The 25,065-nt window shown below is 41.3% G+C and overlaps 1 protein-coding gene across 1 annotated transcript; it reads left to right on the top strand.

Moving 5' to 3' along the window:
- The first annotated feature begins 710 nt into the window (after window positions 1-710).
- Window positions 711-24,364, top strand: LOC113406430 (chromatin assembly factor 1 subunit B-like). Its single transcript, XM_026651276.1, has 14 exons — window positions 711-775; window positions 2,732-2,862; window positions 3,241-3,373; window positions 4,099-4,216; window positions 5,985-6,088; window positions 9,315-9,411; window positions 11,093-11,171; window positions 14,104-14,197; window positions 14,935-15,004; window positions 15,111-15,202; window positions 16,760-16,922; window positions 18,088-18,516; window positions 22,286-22,380; window positions 23,018-24,364. The coding sequence occupies exons 2-14, from the start codon at window positions 2,737-2,739 to the stop codon at window positions 23,137-23,139; spliced, it is 1,722 nt and encodes a 573-aa protein (XP_026507061.1). The 5' UTR covers window positions 711-775; window positions 2,732-2,736; the 3' UTR covers window positions 23,140-24,364.
- The last annotated feature ends 701 nt before the right edge of the window (window positions 24,365-25,065 follow it).

The following is a 25,065-nucleotide window of genomic DNA, read 5'->3' as shown; positions in this document are numbered from 1 at the left end:
CTGGGGCCGAGGCTCTGGGTTTAGCGGGGCGCGGGGGAGGCACGAGGCGGAACGCAGCGGCGCTGCCCAGCAGGTGGCGCTGTTGCCCCGTAACGTCCCCCGGGAACGAGTCAGCGGCGGGCGTGTCCCTTTCCCTGGACCCGGCCTTTATCGGACGCATGCGCGGTCGCTGCGGGGGAGCCGCGGCGCGCGCGCGGGAAAGGTGAACCTCGCCTGCCGGCCGGACCCGCCTCCCCTACTCCGCGCGCGCCAGCCTCAGGTAGGGGCGCCCCCCCCCGCGGCGCTACGGACGGGAGCTGGGGCGCGGGGTGCAGGCGCGGGGCTCGGAGGAGGGGCCGCCTGCGGGGTGCATGTGACATGCTGGGCGTACAGAGCCCAACTCTGCTGCGATGGGGTTTGGTGAGGGGCGGCTAAAGGGCCGCATTCCGCCCTGCTGTGACGTCCTAGAGTGCCCTGTGTCCCGGGGTGGGTTTGTGTCGCTCCAGGGCTCTCTTGTCAGGCTAATGTTTCCGGGGGTGGGTTTTGTTCCAGAGATGGAGTATTTTGAAGGAGGCCTCTTCATTTGCAGGGATTTGTCAGCTTGACTTGCTTCACCTTCCTCTTAAACTTCATACTCTGTTTGGCAAACGAGTGCATATTTTACTTCAGTTTGATTCAAACCTTTAACTGTGCACCTCAGGCTTTGTGTGACAGTTCTCAGCTGAGTGCCTCAGTCTTCCTGTAGAACAGTGGTGATGTGCGAAGTTCGTTGAGACCTCTGGAAGAAAGCTGCTAGGTAAGTGAGTGTTGTTTTGTTATTGCTGAGGCATAGCATCTTTTCTGTGACTAACAAGCCCCTCTGTTCCTAGGAGGAATGATTTTTGTTCTGTTCTGTCTCTAGTTCCCTTTTTTTCTTCTATCCTTTCATCTCCCTTCCCACTCCAACATGCTAATTCTTTTCTCTTCATTTTACTTGGTAATTTCCCCTTAAAATGCAGATAACTTTTATGATCCATGAGGTCTGCACTAAATGGTGAATTCCTCTTTTACCCCTCCCTCCCTCACTGCTTGCCATGTTTCTAGCATTACTTACTCCTAGGGGAATTCTGCACCACTGCGCATGTGCAGAATTTATGTCCCCTGCAGATTTTTTTGCTTCCCTGCAGAAAAATGACTTTCTGATGGGGAAGCAAAAGGAAGCCACTAGAACGGTCATGCGACCCTCCCCAGCAGTATGTTTTGGGTGCCCAGGGTAGCCGGCAGAAGTAAATCACTGTGGGGCAAGGGGTGGGACTGGGGAAGACTCAGCTGGTGGCTCCTACCCTGTGCCAGGCTCAGCTGCTAGTCCTGGCTGGGCTGGGGAGGATGGGACTTCCTCTTTCCTCGCACAGCATCCGGGGCTGTGTCAGACCCACCCCCAGATTTCTCCCCTGGTTGTAAGAAGCTCTGCAAACTCTTTCCCCCCTCCCCCACCGTGCTTCCTGCACCCATCGCTCATCATCTGCAGGGGGAGGGATCCCTGTAAAGGGAGCTGCTCTTCCATCCATCCAGCCTCCTTGCATCCAGACCCTCCCACCAAGCGCCACTTCCCCCCCCGCACCCAGAACCCCTTCAACAAGCCCCACTCCCCCTGTACCTGGACCACCCACACCCAGATCCCCACCGTACCAAGCCAACCAGCTGCACTTGAATCTTCCCTCCCACTTCCTGAGCCCCACTTCCTCAGCATCTGGACCCCACCACTGAGCCCCACACACTCTCCTGCCAAGCTCTCTTCCCACTCCCGCCCCCGACACTCCTCCTGCTGAGCCCCAACTACCTTCACCTGGACCCCCCTGCAGAGTCCCATTATCGTTGCACCCAGAACCCCCCAACAAGCTCCTGTGCATCTGGATTCCCCACTGAGCCGCCCACACCCAGATTGCGCGCCCCCCCCCCAAACCCTTTCAACTCACACTTGGATCTCCCCGCACTAAGCCCCTCCACACTTGGATCCTGCCTTACTGAGCCTGCCTGCCCACACCTGGTGCACCTGTCACAGAGGGGCAGGGCCCTGGGATGTTTCTGGGGCAGACCCAGTCCTTGCACTGTATCAGGGTTGGGTGCTGCCTCACCGCTGAGTCTGTGTCGCGGCGGGAGAGCTGCACAATGATCTCCCACCTCTGTGCAGCCAGTGGCCTGTGCTTCCTAATGCCATGCTAGAGCCTCCACATTTATTTGACAAATAAAATTTGCAGAATTTTAAAATACTGTGTGCAGAATTTTTATTTTTTTGGTGCAGAATTTTTAAATTTTTGGCGCAGAATGCCCTCAGGACTAATTACTCTTGCCGCTTTGGCAATGCTTGTGATTCAAACACCAATGTATGCAAGATTTGTGTTGCCGTTGGAGCAGGGAATAGAGGGATCAGAGCAGCATGAAGAATTCAACCACTTTGAGGTCTGGGGATGGGAAAAATGATATGCCCAAAGAAAATGTACCTAAGCACTGTTCCAGCACAACTACCTCTGTCGTCATAAGATTTCTAGTAATGGAGTGGAGAGCCATGGCTTAGCAACCTTTTCAGAGAATGTTCTTACAGAAAACTTCAGTTATTATAAACCATAGTTACTTAAACGTAGTCATCTTTTGTGCTTTGCTGTAATGTTTTTCTTATTTCCATAGTGCTTGTCGACACTGTATTGTTAACTTTGATTATAATGTTTGTCATAATAAATGCAAAATATCTGATTCTTGCCCTGTTTTCCTTTAGAAAGAATGAAGGTCATTACTTGTGAAATAGCATGGCACAACAAAGAGCCGGTGTATAGTTTAGACTTCCAACACGGAACTGATGGGAAAATAAATCGACTGGCCTCAGCAGGAGTAGACACTGCTGTTCGTGTGAGTTCCAAACTTTCATTGATTTTAGTGTGTGCAAGATAACTACCAAGGAATTTAATTTTACTTTAAAATTTCACATTCTTCTGGTTTTCCACTGCCCACGAGTAAGTGACTCAGATGAACAGTTATGTGAACGTGGGGCATGAACTCTATCAGTTTGAGTTTAGTCTTCAAGTTCTGGCTAATCTGCTTCTTCCTAATTTCATCTAGTTTGGGTAGGGTTTTGAAATTTTTGAATGACTGCACTCCTCCTGTCTCCTTGTAAAATATATAAATAACTGAACTGAAGAAAATGGTGCACACTAATTACAAAACTGAAAATAGATCAATTTTCAGGTATAGAAGCCAATTTACTATCTGTAATACTTTTATAACTAGATATGGAAAGTGGAAAAAGGACCAGATGGGAAAGCAATTGTGGAATTCTTGTCCAATCTAGCTCGCCATACCAAAGCAGTGAATGTTGTGCGTTTCTCTCCCAGTGGTGAGATTTTAGCATCAGGAGGAGATGGTGAGTAACATTATAATAAAGACGAATATAAAGAATATACATACATCTCATGTAAAAATGAGCACAGAAAGTGTCTATCTTTGGGTTTGTATGAACCATTGCCCTCCCTATCACCATAATACATGAGTGCCCCACACACCCTAATGTATTATGGTGATAGGGAGGGCAGTGGTTCATGAGTGCCCCCACACACCCTAATGAGTTTATTCCTCCAGCCTCCTTGTGAGATAGGGAAGTATTTTCTCTGTTTTACAGATGTGAAAGAATTATTCCTGTTTTACAGATGTGGCATTGAGCAGCTTGCCCAGTATCATAAAGGGACTCTGTGGCTGAGTTGTGAAATTAAATCCATCTCCTGAGTCCCAGACCAGTGCTTTATCCTCAGGACCAAAGGGATTGGATAGCTCTCTATTGTGTTTGACACAAATGTGTCATATTTTAAGGGAAGATTTCCAAAGGCACAAAGGGCAGTTAGGTACCCTTTGAAAGTTGGGAACCTGACTCCCACTTGGACCTTTGGAAATTTCCTTCTTAATCAGATTGTTTAATGAAAAAGGCTAGATCAACATAAATCAGTCAATCACCAAAAAAAATCTCCAAGGCTAGTCTAAATATATTTGCTGGTTGAGTTGCACATTACATGTCTATCTTTGGGTTGGCAGGATATGGCCAATATAATAATTCATTATCAGAAAAATTTATCAACAAGTCAAATTATTCCACAGATGCTGTGATTTTATTGTGGAAATTGAATGATAACAAAGAACCAGAACCAATAGCATTTCAAGATGAAGATGAAGCTCAGCTGAACAAAGAGAATTGGACAGTAATTAAAACTTTAAGGTAATTTAATTGGGCTTTTTGAGAGTTTTCTTCATTCCATGATGCTCTTTATGTCTGGAACGGCCTTCCACTCAACATATACAAATCCCCTTCACAGTTTTTGGAAAACTCACCTGCTCCACAGCTAATTCCTGTTATCCTTTCTAACTTCTGCCCCTATTTAGTATCAGTGAGTGCTGGTGTTCTGTACCAGTCTGTTTCCCCAGTCTTCTAAGATGTTAAGGCAGAAGATCTGATATCTGTGGCATAGCTCTCTGCACCTACTTATATGATCATGTACTTCAAAAGCTCTGTCTTTGTCCACTTTTGCACAGGGACATTTTAAGAAAACAGACATTTTTATTACTGTATTTATAGTGAATGTAATTTAATAATAAATATTAAACAAAAAAGTGCCAAAAGATAAAAATGAATCATGCCTGTTTGCTAAATGTCAGTCCCAGCCAAATTGTTTAAACTAGTTTTTAGAGTTGTTGAAAAGTCTTATTCCAGCTGTCTGGAAATATTATTTGCAAATTACAGTAATACAATTGTTACTTTTACATTTTTTTATTATGTATTCATCTAATACAAAATAGCCTTTATTTCACATTATATATGATGCTTATTAAAATGTATGTGTATTCACAGTTAAAATAGTTCATTTATCTAAGTGACATGAGTCGTGGTTTCAGTCCAGTTCCTAGTGGGCAAGACATCAGAGCGCCACTACCACAGGGGAACTGAATGGCATCCTGTTGCCACTCTCAGTGGAGAAGCAAAGGAATGAAAGGCTGTGGAAACTGAAATCACCTTTTGTCCCTTCATGGGACAATATGTGGAACACTATCCTCTGTTTGAGCAGCATCTGTGGATAAACTGAGCACTTTGGTCTCCAGGTTCTCTCAGTTTGCACCTCTTATGGTCGTTAAATTCATTAGTAATTCACACTGTTTTACAACAAAAAAAAATCTAGTATCTCTACCTGATAAACCTGAATAGGTACAAAGTGTGTATAGTATAAAATATGCCTTCAAAATTTTTTGTATAATTTCCATACGAGACTGGAACAGCTTCCAAGATAAGTTAATTAGAATTAATTTTTCTCAACAAAATTGGAATTTTTAAAAATGGGAATGTAACCGATATTTTATCATTCAAATAGTCACATTGTGGTGTAAATCTACAAAATAATGCTAGTGATTCTTACCATTTTTAAAACTTATTTTTCATGGAGATTCTCCTAACTTGGACTTGATATTAGAAGACATTGGTTCAAATGCAATATGAACTAAACTTAGATTCTGAGATTTGATATGACTCCACTTGATATGCCAACCTTTTATTGAACACTTCTTGTGGAAAAAATGTATCTGTAAAGGAAAGTTTTCTGAAAAAGTGACCTTTCTCATATTTATATAATTTATTAGTAGTACATGAACAATTGTGTGTTGTCTATATTGCACACATTCCTGGGGATGTTCATTTTTCACATATTTAATTCTACATCATTTGAAGTCATTTGTGAATTCAGGGTTTTTATTTCTTTGAAAGATGCCATGTTATACAGAAGTTAGCAGGGTTATATGTGTGTTAGTCCTACTAGCAGGAATGAATATATATATATATATATAGCTTAAAAATAAAAAGCAGTGGCTGGCCATCTCACTATTGCAATAATTGATAACCTTTGGTTATAGGCTTTTAACATTTTTAAAAAATCTGACTTCGTTCATAACTCTTGTTCTTGCTATTACTAATGATCACAATCTACTACCCCGGATTCCAGAGGCCACTTAGAGGATGTGTACGATATTTGCTGGACCCCTGATGGAAACTGCATGGCATCTGCATCAGTAGATAACACAGCTATAATGTGGGATGTCAATAAAGGTAATTGCTAAGTTTCTAATTTGTCTTTGTGGCATCCATCCTGTGATAAGTAGAATTGCTTAATGCTTAAGAAATAACGAAAGCATCTTTTTTTTTTTTTTTAAGACAATATGGTCAAATTATCTCCTGAATTTGTGAGGGTGGGGTGGAAATACCTCTTAGTCTGGGAGCGTGATGTAGTGAAATCTTATTTTGTGGACAGGTTAGAGACAGAAGGGTCAGGGAGGGGTAATTTGATTCACACAATCTACAGAATCATAGTTTCCATGGTGTCACTCTCTGTGGCATGGCAGGGGGGACTCACTGCCCTCCCAGCTCCAGGTCCTCCAGTGGTGAAAATTTTGATAATACAGTGTTGTCAGAGATGGGTCGATACCCATTTTAAAAGCCCTTTCTCCCACAACCACAGTGGTACCAAACGTGACAAATTTTGAACAATTATATAGATTTATATTTGAGAAAACATTCAAAATTATACGTTAACACAGAGATGCGTTGCTTAAGTAAAGAAGACATTAATCTTTGGTAATTCTAGGGAAGCTAGCCTTGACATATAGGCCTGAAAATATTTATTCATCGTCAATGTTGTCTCCATCTAGGGCACCACTGCTAGACATGTCACACTGATTCTCGTCTGCAGCACACTTGTACATCTCTGTAAAAAGCAAGCTGCTGGCCAAATGTTTGCCGGGTGGTGAGCATCTGGTCTTTGCTCTTGTGAGCATTTGATTAGCGGAAGGATTGTTTCTGGAGTGCGAGGCATTTCACATACACTGGTGTGATTAGTCCATCATCCAAGACCTATCCATGCCCAAAAGGGGAGGATAGTTCGCACTTGATCATCCCAGAGCCATTCCATGGCTTGGTAATTTGCCCCCTCTTGATAGAAAAACAGAGAAAAGCCACTTCTTGAAAAACATCCATCAACATCCAGACTGATTCTTGTCAGCATATTTATACCTGCCCCTGGAAATTTCCATTACATGCATCCGACAAAGTGGGCATTCACCCACGAAAGCTTATGCTGCAATACATCTGTTAGTCTTAAAGGTGCCACAGGACTCTCTGTTGCTTTTTACAGATCCAGACTAACACGGCTACCCCTGTGATACGTAGCTCTGCAACTGTCTTTAATGTTGGTCTTCAAATGGTACACTGGAGGCATTCATATGCCAAGTTTATTTATGACCTCATCAGTGATTCTCAGCCATTCCAAGCACCTTTAAAGGGTGGAGAATGTCTTAGGAGGATGAATCAAATGCTTTCTGGTAAGACAATTTGGTCTTCCAGTAGTGTCACATCCTGGCAGTGTGGTGGCATTTAATGGTCCGAGTAGTAGGAACACATCTCTGAGGAATATACAGCGATTCTGTTCCCTAGCAGCAGGCACAAAAACAGAATCTTGCGGAAGTTTTCAGTAGCATCTCACAACACTAGCTCGTGTGTCGTGTGCACATCTTTCACTGTGACATTGAAGGCATGCAAGATCATTTTAGTGTCAGCCGCCTCTTGGGAACTATTAAGAAACTTCACTTAACAGTGAAAGGCAGCAGCTTCGTTATGCCAAATGATGAAAAAATTCTTTGAGCAACTCTTCTCATGCTGGAGTATTTTTCCTGTAAAGTACGCAGTTGTCCTCCATGCAAGTATGAGACAGTAGCTTCTTCATTGTGACACATGGAGTCAGTGTGTTGGACAGGTGTAATACTCTGGAATCTCTTCTTGTAATATTTTTAACAGATTCCTCTGCATACATGTTAAACATGAGTGTCAATGGTGCCTGTGACGTTGCAGTCTATATGGTTTTATAAAAATGTAAGTGCATATAATGTAACTGGGATATGCTTCATGCAAAAGGTCTTTTGTAAGGTATCATTACAAAGCTTATAATCTACTGAGTGTGATCATCCTATATGTATAAATGTACCACTCTTGTATCTAAAACTAGAAATATAAAATATAACTCTGAGGGCCTATTGTAATTATGCAAAGTGTGGGCCATTAATGGTGGTTTGGAATCTTGATGACTCCCATTAACCAGGACCATTGTCAACAGATGGCTGTGTTTTACCTGTGAGTCTTCCTGTATATGTGTGTGCTGGCAAATGGGCAATGAAGTCTTGCAGTGACATGTGATCATGTCACCTGAACTGGAATCCATCTTTAACCTGGTGCTTTTCCAGTGAGGGGGGGTGGAAACCCAGAGGGACAAAGGGTTCCCGCCTTATGCAAAAGATATATAAAGGGGTGGAACAGAACAAAGGGAGAGAGAGGAGAGCCATCATGAAGAATCCCCTAGCTACCACCTAAACTGGAATAAGAGCTGTACCAAGGGAAAGAATTGTGCCCAGGCCTGGAAGGTGTCCAGTCTGAGGAAAAAACTTACTGAAACATCTCTAAGGGTGAGATTATCTGTATTTAGTTTGATTAGCCATAGATTTGCGCATTTTATTTTATCTTGCTTGACAGCTTACTTTGTTCTGTCTGTTACTACTTGGAACCACTTAGATCCTACTTTCTGTATTTAATAAAATCACTTTTTACTTATTAATTAACTCAGTATGTATTAATACCTGGGGGAGCAAACATCTGTGCATATCTCTCTATCAGTGTTATAGAGGGCGAACAATTTGAGTTTACCCTGCATAAGCTTTATACAGGGTAAAACGGATTTATTTGGGTTTAGACCCCATTGGGCGTTGGGCAACTGAGTGCTAAAGACAAGCACACTTCTGTGAGCTGTTTTCAGGTAAACCTGCAGCTTTGGGGCAAGTAATTCAGACCCTGGGTCTGTGTTGGAGCAGACAGGAGTGTCTGGCTCAGCAAGACTTGGTGCTGGAGTCCTGAGCTGGCAGGGAAAGCAGGGGCAGAAGTAGTCTTGGCACATCAGGTGGCAGCTCTCAGGGAGGTTTCTGTGATCCAACCCGTCACAGTGCCACTCTCTGCAGTGTAACGGGGGTGGGTGGGGGAATGCGTGGCCCCTCATGCCTCCCAGCACCAGGTCCCCTGGTTGGTGGAGAGTTTTGTGGGTTGAGTTGATATCATTAGAAAGCCTTTTCTCCCACTACCGTCATTGTAAGACACTTTACGAGAATGTTCTCTATTTAAGTGTAAAAATATATAATTTACATTCTGAAATACTTGGCCTTGTTTTATTTCTGAAATGAAAAGTGTGTTATGCAATAGAAATTGAGTTTTGGAACTTAGAAACTATTTGCTTTTTCAGGGCAAAAAGTTTCAATTTTTAATGAACACAAGAGTTATGTACAAGGAATAACATGGGATCCTGTCGGCCAGTACATTGCAACTCTTAGCTGTGATAGGTGAGTTATTGTTTTAAGTGTTTCCTATTACTATTCTTTGTTGCATGTTAATTAAGTCAAGAAAAGAACTGAATGCTTTTCACTTCACAAGTATCAATATCTGGAAATGTGAGTTTTACTTGCGGTTCACATTGGTCCTTCAAAGGGAACTGCAAAGGTGAAGTGAGAATTGGTGTTAATCCCAAATTTATTTCTGTGCTGAATGCATCCAAAGTCTTAGAGGGAACATTCAACAAAGAAATAATTTTAATTAAACTTTTAAACAAATGATCCTCCACTGGGCATTTTTGGATCACTGAAGATATCAGAAGTTTAATTTTTTTGGGCTGAATGTCCCTCTTTTTCATCCCACCCCATATCCCCACCCTCAGCAGCCTGGTTAGTAAGGTCATTTGGCAAACAAATCTGTGTTTAACTCAATTTTTTTCATTTTAACTTAGCAGGGCACCTTAAATTGTTTGGGGGTATGCATCCTATTTTGATAGACTTTGCAACTGGCTAATAAACCTCTGGGAGAGTGATCCCTGATTTGAGATTTCTTTAGTACCAAAGTGTTCCGAATCTCTGTAATGCAGAAAAATAGCACATCAGTGGGCTGTCTTCATAGACTATAGAAATTACATGGGCATTGTGTAGCTAGTGCCTTAGTTTAGTGATCTTAGGTACCTTTTTATCACCAAAGTCTCACCCCTTTAATTATATTTATCCCGTTGTCGCTAGTGTGTGCTGAAGAAAAAAAGATGGATACATGTTAACCTACACCTTTTCCTTCACATTCGTAAGGAAACTGCAACAATAACGGCTAGAAGTATGATTTATTCTTTCAGTGACGGTTCATGTTCTGTAGAAACTGATGGAATCACTAGGGAAGTCCCGGGAAATTGTTCAGATTTCCATTTCACTTTGAGCCCTGATTTTTCCTCAAGGGCACATACACACGTGTCACAAATAAGCTTCTGTGAATAAATCAACAAAGGTCCATGTTTTCTGCAGCCCTTCTTATGGTTCTGCAAATACCAGAGGATCGTGTGTCCTTTGTTTGCAATGCTGACGACAGTAGTGCAGAGCTGTGCAGGCTCTGTGCTTCTGTGAGAGATCATGGACAGCAAAAGAGTCACACAGGTGCATGGAATTTTTAAAAAAGACATGAAAATTATGGGATAGAGATAGCATGGGTGTGGAGAAAGTTGCATGATGGGAACTTGACCCTGCAGTCCTAGTCACCCCTGCGCAACTCGTTTCTGCCCCACCGTGCATTGCCAAAACTTCCCAAAAGACAGTGTGCTGGACAGTGGCAAGTTTCACATCATGATGCTCCTCACTGCATTGAAACAAGCGCTCCTGGTGAATGTGCGCAGCGCCGATGCAAGGAGCCCAGCATGCACACGCACAAGCAATATGCTAACTGTGGTGGCTTTATGCTGACAAAACTTGCGGCAGCAAAAATTTGTAGGGTAGAGATGCCCTTAGTGGTTATTTGTTAATGTCCTGTCCTATAATATTTAGTAGTAATAATCTCCTACCCTTTTAGAAGGAAGTCCTTTTGTCACATAACTGTCAACTGGATCCAGAAAGTTCTGATTGAAAAGGAAGGTGCTGTAACTCTGTATGAAATAGACAAGAATATTGCTCAGTGCAGAAGGTACCTGTTTGTTGGGTAACGATATTCTCCATTATGTAGGGTGCTGCGTGTGTACAGTACACAGACTAAGCGTGTAGCGTTCAATGTTACCAAGATGCCATCAGGAGCTGAAGGCGAGGTAAACTGTTCTAATACCAACAATGTTATCAGATAACCCTTGGTATGTTTTTTACAAGGGCTGCTCTCTCTGAAAGTGAAATTTGGAAAAAAAACTATTCAGTTTTAGAAATACTTTACTTGTACATCAGATATTTTTGCATTTGTCTCTTCATTTATTGCTATATGAATGTGTGGAATAGAAGATGTTTCTTCATATTGTTTTCTCTGACTTTAGTTTACTGTGGAAGTGACTATCACAAATAATATTGTCATCTAGTCTCTTGCAAGTTCATCTGCTCCCATAACTTAGCAAATTGACAATGCTAATGCCCTTAAGTAAAGTTCAAGGGGAGAGAAGCAAAAAATAGTCTGTACACAGAGAATTTCTTTTAAATGGAATAATTTCAAAGATATCTGTCCGGCAGCAGCTCTTAAGGTTATTAATAGTTATAATTAGGGCTGTCGATTAATCGCAGTTAACTTACGCGATTAACTCAAATTAATCGCAATTAAAAAAATTAATCGCAGTTTAATCGCACTGTTAAGCAATAGAATACCAAGTGAAATTTATTAAATATTTTAGATTTTTTTACATTTTCAAATATATTGATTTCAGTTACAACACAGAACACAGTGTACAGTGCTCAATATATTTTGATGACTAATATTTACACCGTAAAAATTATAAACAAAATAAATAGTATTTTTAATTCACCTCATACACATACTGTAGTTCAATCTCTTTATCGTAAAAGTTCAGTTTACAAATGTAGGGGTTTTTTTTCATAACTGTATTCAAAAACAAAACAATGTAAAACTTTAGAGCCTACAAGTCCACTCAGTCCTCCTTGTTCAGCCAATTGTGAAGACAAAGAAGTTTGTTTACATTTACGGGACATAATGTTGCCTGCTTGTTATTTACAATGTCACCTGAAAGTGAGAACAGGCATTCTACATGGCATTTTTGGAGCCGGCATTACAAGATATTTATGCGCCAGATATGCTAAACATTCGTATGCGCCTTCATGCTTCGGCCACCATTCCAGAGGACATGCTTCCATGCTGATGATGCTCGTTTTAAAAAGAAAAAATGTTTCATTAAATTTGTGACTGAACTCTTTGGAGGAGAATTGTATGTCCCCTGCTCTCTTTTACCTGCATTCTGCCATATATTTAATGTTATAACAGTCTAGGATGATGACCCAGCACGTGTTGTTTGTTTTAAGAACACTTTCACTGCAGATTTGACAAAACGCAAAGAAGGTACCAATGTGACATTTCTAAAGAAAGCTACAGCGCTTGACCCAAGGTTTAAGAATCTGTGTCTTCCAAATAAGTGCCTTCCAAAATCTGAGCGGGACAAGGTGTGGAGCAAGCTTTCAGAAGTCTTAAAAGAGCAACCCTCTGATGCGGAAACTATAGAACCTGAACCACCAAAAAAGAAAATCAACATTCTGCTGGTGGCATCTGACTCAGATGATGAAAATGAACATGCATCAGTCTGCACTGCTTTGGATTGTCATTGAGCAGAACCAGTCATCAGCATGGGCGCATGTGGAATGGTGGTTAAAGGGAAATATGAATCTTTACGTGCCAAATGCCCTAAATATCTTGTGACGCTGATCTACAACAGTGCCATGGGAATGCCTGTTCTCACTTTCACGTGACATCGTAAACAAGAAGTGGGCAGCATTATCTCCTGCAAATGTAAACAAACTTGTTTGGTTGGCTGAACAAGAAGCAGGACTGAGTGGACTTGTAGGCTCTAGAAGTTTTACATTGTTTTGTTTTTTGAATGCAGGTTTTTTACCTAACTCTACATTTTGTAAATTCAACTTTTGTAATAAATAGATTGCACTACAGTACTTGCAATTGAAAAATACTATTTTTGTTTTCTTCAGTGCAGATATTTATAAAAAAAATAAATATAAACTGAGCACTATACATTTTGTATTCTGTGTTGTAATTGAAATCAATATATTTGAAAATGTAGAAAACATCCAAAAATATTTAAAAATGGTATTCTATGGTTTAACAGCGCGATTAATCGTCATTCATTTTTTTAATCGCTTGACAGTCCTAGTTATAATATTGCATTAACATTTTTATTACTAATGCAGTAGCTTGCAGTCACCTGGCGGGTGTAATATAATTTTTGAGTGAAAATATATTGGTAAAAAGTTTCAAATCCCAAGGGGGAAGCAGAAGAGTTTTTTTCCCCCCAAATTAACTCTGAATGATAGATAGTAAAATAACTTTTTGGAGTTGTCTGTAAAGGAATGCATATCTTTTTTTCTTTAGGAAGTAGCCTTAAGCAGGTTTGTTTGTCCTGAAAATCAGGTCTAAAATGGATCTGAGGGGGCATCTTTAAATCTCTAGTATTAGAGTTAAAGTAAGATTACCTAAGGGACAGACTCTTAGATTCAGTTAATTTGTAACTTGTCTGTTTACTTAAAATGTATCTTTATTCCCATGTCTTTATTTAATTTTTGGTTCTCTTTATCTGAATTTCTTGGATCTATCAAGTTGCATTTTTTTCCCTTATTATACCCAAGCAATAGTGCTACTCTGTAAATAAAATGTATCTTCATCTGTTTCCCTTACTGGTGACTACTTCAATTTAAATAGCTATAATAATATGATAGAGGGAAACGAGAGGAATAGTCAAGTCTAATATGCCTTTGAAGTATGCTAATCAGTATATGAAGAGGGATCCAGGGAGACTACCATTAGCCATAGAGAATTTAAACCACACAAAATAATAGTTTACAAAAACAATTTGGAGGTAGCAAAATCTTAAATTATTTTAAGACCCACTAAAGACCGATTAAACTGGATCGCATAACCAGGTGATTGTCAGACTTTAAGATAAATGTATTGACTGCAATTAATGGTGTTTTTCAGAGATGATACTTTAAAGATTTTTGTTTTATTCTTTTGAAATGTTACAGGTGAGAAGCTATCGGATGTTTCATGATGACAGCATGAAATCATTCTTCCGCAGGCTTAGTTTTACTCCTGACGGCTCTTTGCTTCTCACTCCAGGTACGTGAAAGGAAGATGTACCAGGTGCATGTGGCAGCCCTGGAGCGGCACTTTGCCCTTGTGTCAGGTACATGACTTTTGAAATGTCAGAGGAACATGGATATGTTGCAGAATACAGCCACGTGCTACAGCAGCAAAAGGGGTTAACAGTATCTTGTTCTTGTTACATTCTGCTGCTGCTGCTGGTGGTAGTAGCAGCCTGTGGTTCCCTATTTTACAGAGTAGGCTAAGTTCAGTGTACCCCTCTGTATACATTTGCAATCAGTTTGGCATTTTATTAACCAACGGCAGGAGACTCAGACCTTCAGTGCAGTGTTAACACTTGCATAAGGCATTCTTTATGAAATTCCTGGTATATCAACAATGCTGCAGTGTCAGGAAAAAAAAGGAGTATTTTCTTTTTTGACTTATTCTGACTCTACTCCTTTGTGTCCTTGTTCTTAAAAGCATTCTGATCGATTAATAAGACCAAAGCTGCGAAGCGGGGTCTGTTACCTGCATAGACATTGATGTTGCAGCCATTTGCAAAAGTAAAGAGAAGCTTGTTTTGGAGCAATATATAAGGAAAACTAAAATAGATTTAAAGTAGTATTTGGGATACATTTTCAAGTTGTGATCAGATCACAAAAACCTGGCCCTCTGACACAAGGCTAACGCTTGTTGATAAATGTAAGTTTCTGTGCTTATTACCTTTGAATTGATGAGTAATGCTTTGAAACTTTTTTTAATTTTCTCAGCTGGCTGTGTTGAATCAGGAGAGAATGTAACCAATACTACGTATGTTTTTTCGAGAAAAAATCTTAAAAGGTAGGATTTAATATACCTAAATTTTCTTTATAATATATAGGGGTGTGTGTTTGTGTATATATCCATTTAACATGCCATTTTCTAAAACATTTCTTCTTTTTAATAGGCCCATAGCTCACCTGCCCTGTCCTGGAAAGGCAACTCTGGCTGTTCGCTGCTGTCCAGTCTACTTTGAGTTGAGACCAGCACGTAAGAAAGGTGCCGTAAATCCTTTTGGGGAGTTTGATTTACAGCAAATCTGCTGGAAGGCAAATCTGACTATGTAACTCCAGGTCATACTATTTTATGTCCCAGTCTTTTAACATTCCTTCAGGATATTAACTGTTGTACTACAACTAAGAAGCTATTTGCTGATTCTAAGGCCTTAAATTCACTAAGTGCCTTTTGAGTGATTTTTGGTATAGTGGATAAATGTTCTCACTTGGCCTCTTACGGTGTTTTCCTACAACTTTTTTAACTCACTGGATAAACATAAATAACTTGGCTCAGCATTAAGGAATCACCTCGTAAAATATTGTTTTAGTCCTGATTGCCCACATCACAGAATCACTACAAAATTTGTCACAGTTTGCAACAATTGAAGATATTTTTTCAGGAGAGCTAAGACTGAAATAGCACTAGTGTTGCTGGTCAGGACTGGGATGCATTGGCAGAGCTGTGGTGAGGGGAAATTTGTACACAAACTGCACAATAACCGGCTGGTAGGAAGTGAAAACCTGACCCTATTGAAGTCTGTGGGGCCAGGATTTTAGCCTAGGGTTTTTAAATAAGACTATTCACATTCTTGCTAAAAGGCACAGATTTCCTCAATTCTAACTGGAGCACATAGGGCCCCCTCCTTTGAAGTGCATAACTCACAAATTATAGTATCCCTTACAGGATCCTGTTACTTAGTGCCATTTTTTTTTTCACCATAACCTTCAGAGCTGCTGGTGGAAGAGAACTAGATGGGATTTTGTCAACCTGTTAGTTCTTTATTAAGCAGAGTGTTGCTGCTGCTTCCACAACACTCTCATGAAAGCAAAAGATCCAGGCTAGGGCCAAAATGTACAAACTTAGATGCCTAAAATTAAATAAGTGGCCTGATTTTTCAAAGACATTGAGCTTCCATAACACTGATGGAAGTCAGTGCGACCTGTGTATGTTCAGCACTGCTGCAAATAAAGGCCAGTTAGTGCTTGCCTTTTAGCACCAGCTGGAAAAATGTTGCTTCGGTATCTGTCCTCTAACCATACAAAGAACTAACTCCTAGCCCAGAAGATTAGCCAACTGTTGAAATTAAAAATTACAAAAGGAAATGAAATTCAGGAAGAAAATGGATTATAGCAAGTTCTGTTTTATATAAACTGTTAAGATTGTAATTTAAAGTAAATTTTGAGATTTGCTTATTCAGACCTTGAGTTAAAGTGCAAAAAAAGCTTCTGAATAATTTAACTGGAGGATTTTCATTCCCACTCGAATAATTTAAAAAAGGCCAAAAAGACCAAACTTTCCCCAACCATTCACCTTTTAGGCTAAGACAAAATAGGAGAAACTTAAGTCCAAAGAGTAGCTTTTCCAGAAAATTGCATGTACTTGAAAATAGTGTTATATAATACAAGTGCCATCTTCTCAGCCAGAATGTTGGTACTGATACACTGCAATGAAAAAACTCTGTTCAAGCAGTTAAGTAAGTTAGTACAAGCAATACCATTATAATGGAGTGGTGGTCTCTGTGTGATTTTTTTCTCAGACTTGTGTTCTTTGTACTCCTAGATGAAGCTTCACAGAAATCCATCCCTGCGCTAATAAATCTCCCCTATCGGTTGGTGTTTGCTGTTGCTTCAGAAGATTCTGTGCTTTTCTATGATACACAGCAGTCCTTTCCCTTTGGTTACGTATCCAATATACATTATCATACTCTGAGTGACATTTCATGGTAGGTAACTGACAGATCCTTTAGATTTGTCATGGTAGAGCGTGCTGTCATTCTTATCTTTTCTGAAAGGATCCTCCTATTTCTTACTTTACACATCTATCAATCGATTGTACTTGTATGGTTACCATAGTACCTGAGTGCCTTGCAATCTTGTAATGTATTTTTCCTCATGACACCCTTGTGAGATAGGGCAGTGCTATAATCCACATTTTACAGATGGGGAACTGAGGCACCAAAAGACTGAGTGACTTACCCAAGATCTCTCTGTCTGTGGCTGAGCTGGGAACTGAACCTAGGTCTTTCATGGCCCAGACTGCGGCCCTAATCACTGGACCATCTTTCCTCTCTAGGGTCTGTACCAGAGGTTCTCAACCTATTTACCGTTGTGGTCTGCATATGCAGCTCCCTGTGTTATGTTGGCCACATCCACACAATATATATATACTGCCTGTATGGCCCTGAGGATGTCACATGGGCTGCAGCTGTGTGCTGATTGGGCTGCAAGCGGCCTGCGGGTTGAGAACCACTGGTCCATACTGTAACCACTATCCTTCCAGCTGAGGACTGGATATGGGGCTTCTTTCAAAACTTGTCAATGATGCTCATGTGTGATGATGAAGGGGGGCTGTATGAGAACATGAACAGAAAATTAAGGTTTCTTAATTCACCAGTGATCACTGTTTGGTGAAGTGAATGGCAGGGGCCTGTTCATGTTATCGCTGCAGGGCCTCTGCCCACTGCCAGCACAAAGGGCAAGAAATGCCGCCAAACCAGTGCTGAACACAGTTTAACTACAGTGTAAATTATGGCAAACTGTGTTCAGCAGAATGTCAGAAATCATGATTAAAAGGTGCTGAATATTTGTATACCTGCAGTTAAATTGTATTCAGTACCACTTCGGCGGCACCCACCTGCTGCTAGTAATGAGTAATGCCGTACCATAGACAAAGCCAGAGGAACTAAATCAATTGTCAAGGCTGTGCTTCATGAACTATTGATTGTTTGAGTTAGATGATGTCTTTGAGGTCATTTCAGGTTTATTTACATTTACACATTTATTTGGGGATGGGGCAACTTGTGTGATTGACATGGGATATGTTTCTGGGGAGAGCGGTCAGGACTAGCTCAGTTTCTCAGATTTCTTCCCTCTGAAAAAAATAAACAGGTCTAGTGATGGATCCTTTCTTGCTATTTCTTCCACGGATGGATACTGCTCTTTTGTGACATTTGAGGAGGATGAGCTTGGAGTACCATTGAAAGAGAAACCAGTGGTGTGTGTCACGACTGCTAGTGCAACAGAGAAGAAAATAAAGAAGAGTCAGTCACACAAGGTTGTCTCCCCAGTCCCCAGGCCAGTTGATGGAACCCCTCCGAACAGGACCCTGGATCCAAGTAATTTCACTCTCCAGCCTAAAACACCAGCAGCAATAATAACCAACAAGGATTCTCCCTCAACACCCGTTGGCATCAAACATATTCCAGCTTCATCTTCAGAGGAGAGGAAACCCATGCAGCCAGCCAGCCAGCGTGCTAAAGTAAACCAGCCCAGGAGGATTACTCTAAATGCTTTACAAGGGTGGAGTAAGACACCAAGGTAAGATTTATATTGCCGTTTCCTGTGATAAATGTGAAGGCCAAAACAAGCTGTTCTTGTGCTACTTTAGAAGTATGGAGGTTTAAAAATAAATTCTATAGCTATTTTTCATACTTTTGTGCTCCGTTTGTACTCCAAGTGAAAGGTCAAAATGACTTCTAGATCCTAAATTTGTGCCTTAATTATAGCAGAGTGACAGCTCTGCTATGGTTACGGTTAAGACCCGTTTTTGTTTAAAGCTCAACTCTAAAGTGTTCTAAAATCTACAGTTACTCAGATTGGCTTTGGTGTACCTCATAGGGATGTGGGATTCTGTTAGCAATCCAAATTTAGGGCCATTTAACTAAGGGGTTTCTGACATACAGACCCTTCTCACAACCCTTACCCCCAGCTTTTCTTCAAATTGACAGGTTCTGGTAACCTGTCATTCTGTCCACAAATACAGATCAAACCGAGGCTCAGATCATCACCAAGCATCCCAGATGCTCGAGGGTTACCCCAGTAGAGCGCAGGGCACCCACCAGGCCTATGGGGAAAATCAAATGAAAATGTTACTTGAACAAGATTTTACTTCTGCAGTTAGATATGTGACAACTCGCCAGTCTATCTGCACGACTAATAGATTGTGCCATGCATGCATGGACAGAGAAGTTAACAGGTTATTAGTAAGGCTATATTTTAGTCACAGGTATTTTTAGTAAAAGTCCTGGACAGGTCACGGGCAATAAACAAAAAGTCACAGCCCCATGACCTGTCCAGGACTTTTACTAAAAATACCTGGGACTAAATCTTACCTGCTGGGAGGGGGGAATAACATGGGCGACGCTTCTGCTGAGGGGGTGGGGGATGGCCCAGGGCCCTGCTGCCGGTCTGGGCAGTGGGCAGCCCGCAGCCCCGCCGCTGCTGGTTCCGGACCGCTGCTCCAGGGCAGCGCTCGGGACCATTGCCTGAGTCTGCCAGAGCAGTGGCTGGTCCCAGGGCTTCCCCAGCTGCTGCACCAGCGCTGCAAAATTCATGGAGGACTTCCGTGACCTCCATGAATGATTCGCAGCCTTAGTTATTAGCCTTCAAAGTTTCACACTAGCTGGATCGCTCCAGGGGATAAGCAGTAGTATGAACTTGACCCATCCAGACAATGTCAGTTTGAGTCCCTCACCCCCTCCCTTGGATAGAAATTTAGAAGAGGGTGGTGGCATATTGCTAAAATCCATCTTAGAGGGTTTTTTTTTATTTTGGGGTGAAAAATGTTTGCTGGCGGGGAGGGGGAGCATGTGTGGGGGAAGGGGTGAGAAGGGTTTAGGTTTGCATTGTGGGGAGGGGGATAAATGGGGATGGGAGGTGAAAGGTTGGGGGTAGCAGGTGAGGTATACATGGGGTGAATGGCATGGAGTCTAGTGAGAGAATAGGGGCGGGGGTGCCTTTCTGCCCCACATTCTCTGCTTCTGTATGTGTACTAGGATCTTGGGGGGGGGTCCCTATCCCTCCCCATGAAACTGGGTTTGGGGGGGGGCTCTGCTCCCAGGGTGTCTGAGCCCCACTCCTTGCCCACCCGTGTGTGCATCAAGATCTGAGGGGTCCCTGCCTCCTTAGGGGAATGGAAGCCCCTCTCCCTGCTTCCCCTCATGTGAGTTCAGATAGGGGGGGTCTTGCCTCCTTGGGGGGTGTCTGAGCCTTGCTTCCTGCCCCCTGTGCGTGTGCCGGGATCTAGGGAACCCCTGCCCATGTTTTTGGGGTCTGACCCCCTCCATGTGCCCCTCATGTGAACCAGATTCTGGAGAGGGGTCTAAACTGTTCACCCTATCCCCTCCTCAGGTGAGTTGGGGTGTGAGCCGTGAGGGAAAACCCAGACTGACCAAGCAGTACACAGAATACAGCTCCTTTTCAGAAAGTTATGGTGGCTCTCAAAAGAACCTTGGGGTCCTCTGGTCATCCATAGGGGGAAGATTGGATTCCAAGACCAGGTCCAGTTGCAAACCTGGGTACACTGGCACATGAACATATCAGAAACATCTCCCACCGATCTTGCATATGGGATGGGAGGGAGCCTGGACAAAATAGTGGGGAGGGGGGGCAGCTGGGAGGGCAGCCAGACAGGAAGGGACAGGGCTGGTTAGTGGGGCTGAGTGGTGGGGGGAGAAGGGTATAGGGCCAGGACTGATAGTCCACTTGGCCTGCATGCTATCTACAACTGCCAGTGACCACTAACTCCTACCAACTAGTTTTCTTTCTGTTTAAAAAAATAACCTAGGAAATTAAATAGCAAAAAACCTTCGTTCATGAAGAGTTAAGGTTTCCCAGTGACAACTCCATGTCCTTCCAGAGCTTCGAGTTCAGAAAACCTCAAACTGCAGAAAACCAGGAAATACAGAATTACAGTACGCTCACATGCCCACGTAACTTACAAAACATGAGCTATGAGAAAAGGTTTTAAAAAACTGATCATGTTTAGTCTTGAGAAAAGACTAGGAGAGAACCTGATAAGTCTTCAAGTATGTGAAGACCTGTTATAAAGTGGCTGGTGCTCAGTTGTTCTCCATATCCACTAAAGGTAGGACAAGTTGTAAGGGGCTTAATTTGCAGCAAGGGAGATTTAGGTTAGATATTAGGATAGTTGAGTTCTGGAACAGGCTTCTAAGGGAGGTTGTGGAATCCCCATCACTGGAGGTTTTTAAGAACAGCATGGACAAACCCCTGTTAGGGATGGTCTAGGTATACGTGTGCTGCCTCAGTGAAGGGGGCTGGACTTGATGACCTCTCGAGATCCTTTCCAGCCCTACATTTCTGGGACTCTGTGCCATAACACAGAGACAGCTGTCTGCAAAAATAAAAAGAAAACACTGAAGTGTTTAGTTACCGTGTTTGTCACACACTGCCCCATTTTTTATACTTAAATCTACCAGACATGCCATTTGAAAATTAACAGAAGAAAAGCACAAGCAATAAGTTGCTGGGGAAGTGTAATTTTTTTTAACAGTGCTTGTCAACAAACATCCGCAGAAGAAAGCGTAATCCAGCAGAAAATTGGCATTTCCCCCAGAAGAGGCAAAGTCAGAACAGTCCAGTGGAGGTATAGATAGGAGATTCCACTACAGTGGAAGGACTTTCTTAAGGCCTGGTCTACACTGGGGAGGAAATCGATCTAAGTTACGCAACTTCAGCTACGTGAATAACGTAGCTGAAGTCGACGTACTTAGATCTACTTATCACGGTGTCTTCACTGCGGTAAGTCGACTGCTGACGCTCCCCCGTTGACTCCCCCTCTGACTCCGGTGGAGTACTGGAGTCGACAGAAGAGCGCTCGGCAGTCGATTTAGCGCATCTTCACTAGATGCGATAAATCGACCCCTGCTGGATCAATCGCTCCGGAGGTAAGTGTAGACATGCCTAAAGAGCAGAGTAGAAACCTTATCTTAGCAGCCAATTTTAATTTTTAAATCTTTCATATATATAACATGTTTTGAAGTCAAGAATCAATTACTGTGTTGCTATATATCCACATATACTCATTCAAGGAAAGTGTCTAATAATTAAAACACTTCTGTCTTTACAAGTTAAATTTTCAGTTCAGAATATCCCATACCAAAAGTAGCCAGGGAAAGTGTGTGTGTGTGTGTGTGTGTGTGTGTGTGTGTGTGTAAAGCACATCTATATCACTGTAGTTAATTGAAGCAGTAATTAAATAATTATACTGTACAGTACCTTTCAAAGAAGAATTTGTGGAAGTGAGGCATTAAAAGCAGTTGAATTGTATCTCTGTTTTACTTTTAAGGAGAATAAACTTGATTCCTCTGAAGACAGACACTCCAAACTCAACACACACAAATCTAGTGTCCACACCTTCCTCCTCAGAAGCAATTCAACATGGTAAGCCACTTTCTGGTCATAATATATAAAGATTTGCTGCTCAGCCATTTCATTCCAAATTACATTGTTATGGATCTTTGACTAGTTTGGCAAATATGAAAGTCTTAGTTCAAACATAAATACAGAGGGATTAATGACAAATTCAGAAACTTGTGTCTCCAACTCACAGTTTTGGAAGCTGCTGCTGCTTGATGGTACTTTGGACAATGTAAAGTGAGTTATTGTTCTCAGTCCAGTTGCTAGTGGACAGATGTCTACATTAGTCATCAGCAACACATTGGTCCTACTTTGAGCAGGGGGTTGGACTAGATGACTTCCTGAGGTCCCTTCCAACCCCAATATTCTATGATTCTGTGAACACAGTTGATGTTAATTATAATCCTGGCTGTCAGTCTCAACACCCAGGAATGAATTGGCATTGAGGTATTCACCTCCACATCAGACTGGTGGGTTGTACGGGCCAGCTTTCACTGCTGCTCCTGCGCGATGCTTGTTCAGTGGATAAAGGACTTTGGTATCCAGGGCTGTCCACTCAGCATCTTTCATGAGTGCTAAATTCATTTTTAATTTTTTTTAAATGAAAAATAATAAACAAGAAATCAAACTAAGTGAATTTCGTTATTTCCCAATATTTCAGAGATACCTTCTCCCTCTGATGATCCTGTGCACAATCCCCCAGCATCTAAACGTCCCAGAACTGATGAAACTCCTGTCTCTGCATCTCCTGAAGAGCAAACCAGCTGTAGTTCAAACAACTGAAGACCAAAATTTCAGTAAACTCACTGTCTGGGGGCAATGCAACTAGACCAGAAAGTAAACTCCCTTTCTGCAAGTGATAGATCCTCAGCAGCTAAATAGAGTATTAAGGGAGTTTAACATAAGGTGCTGTGAAGGAGGGTATCTGCAGCAGAAAAGACTGATTTTCTGCAAAAATCCTGTTTTGGGGAAGTGAAAATAGTTGGAACTTAACTATGCCTGTATCGGCCTTTGAACGCTGCTTTCTAAACCAAGTAGTGTCAACTGCATGATAAAGCATAGTGTTTGCAGGCAATATTGGTATAGAAATGTCATGACAACCTAAGAGTCTCCTTCATAATCATCGCATTGATATTTTTAAAGTATTAAGTCTTCCAGCAAGTCTGTGTCTTGCAAAAAAGGGGGATTTTTAAGGATTTGTCTGTCTTCATAGTGTTTTAATGTGGCTAACAACTGTTTCCCTGAGGCAATTGACTTCTACATTTCACAGTTAAGTTTATCAGTTTACAAGATAATTATGCACTCTGACTTTCATTCCATTTGGATGTTTAATGTTTATGTGCTCCACACTTAAAAATGCAGTGCAATATCAGTGCTATAATTGAAATAAAAGTCAAACTCATAACTGCAAGGAAGTGAAAAATATTTTTGTTTAAATATTTGTTATGGGCATTCAACAATAGAAACAGATTTGTCCGTTCATTCTGTATATAAAAAAATTGCAGGCATGAGATTTTCTGGGGACAGCAAAGGATTGCGATATATATGTTGAAATTACTAGTTTTCCCTATTTTTCCATAGTCCAAAACCTGCTCCCTTAGCAAAAAATAAATACATAAAACCAATTTGTTAAGGTTTTAATGTGGTGTTTGTTTTAGCACTTAGTGCTCTTTGTGTAGCTAACATAAGATCTTAGGATTGGGAACAGTGAAATCAAAATGCAAATATTTTGAAACCTACTACACTTCAGAATGCTCAGCCCTGGTGGTGAAGGTTGGAGAGGGGCAGGAAGAGGGAGTACTTTGTGTAACCCCCCTTCCCTGTTTAAAAGAAAATGTAAGATGGTTAAATAAGTGAAGGACCCTTTTAATTGACTTTACCTGAAAAAGGGTTTTAAGTGGCAGTTTATCTCTTGTGGTTAAGCCTATGCTTTCAACATTTGAAGTGTTAATGTACATAGTTTAAAAAAAAAAAAAGTTCCAAATTCATATTAAAGCTTTTTTCTACCCATACTGTTCCCTGGTTTTGGTTGTTTCACTGTAAAGTTATTGTTTTTAAAATACGTAATTTACTTATCACTTGTTTCATAACTGCCTGAGAAACAACTAATTCAAAAAGAGGCAAATTAAAGTGAAAGTTCTTCAGAAATGGGTTGAATAAAATAAAGTTCATACGGAAGAAATGTTACTTAATAAATGCTTGTCAGTGAGACCATGTTAAGCAGATGCTAAAGTACTTTGCTGAATCAGGATCTATTGAACGTTTCTGTTGAAGTTTGATGTATACAAACGGGGGGAAAACATCTTGATTGCATTTCTGCTCAAAATCTTTAAGAAAGAGGATGGGGCTGAGCTTTATTAGATTTAGCCAGATCTTGAGCATCCTAAAATAAGAAATGGAAAGAAGATACGACTCAACTAGGTCAGATGTTCACACTGTTGAGTAAAAATATTTTTAAAGATCTCTACCAATGATGACTGATAGACATTTACATCTAAAGTCATCTTTGCTATTTATGCTGTTTTTATTTTTTTGCTCCGTTTGGGCCATGAAAACACTAATCATCTCCACTTTCTGGTTTCCACATACAATGAATAATATAGTACTGCAATATTTGGGTTGTGTGCACTGCAAGGGACTGTTTAAATTTAAACTCTTATAAACATTAATTGAAATATTTTTCTGCAGTTTTATAAAACCTGATTTTAA

This window comes from Terrapene carolina, unplaced genomic scaffold (assembly GCF_002925995.2).
Source record: "Terrapene carolina triunguis isolate 2854851 unplaced genomic scaffold, T_m_triunguis-2.0 Scaffold30, whole genome shotgun sequence".
Classification (NCBI taxonomy): Eukaryota; Metazoa; Chordata; order Testudines; family Emydidae; genus Terrapene; species Terrapene triunguis.
The sequence above is the reverse complement of the archived record's forward strand: the minus strand, read 5'-3'. Positions and strand labels throughout refer to the sequence as shown.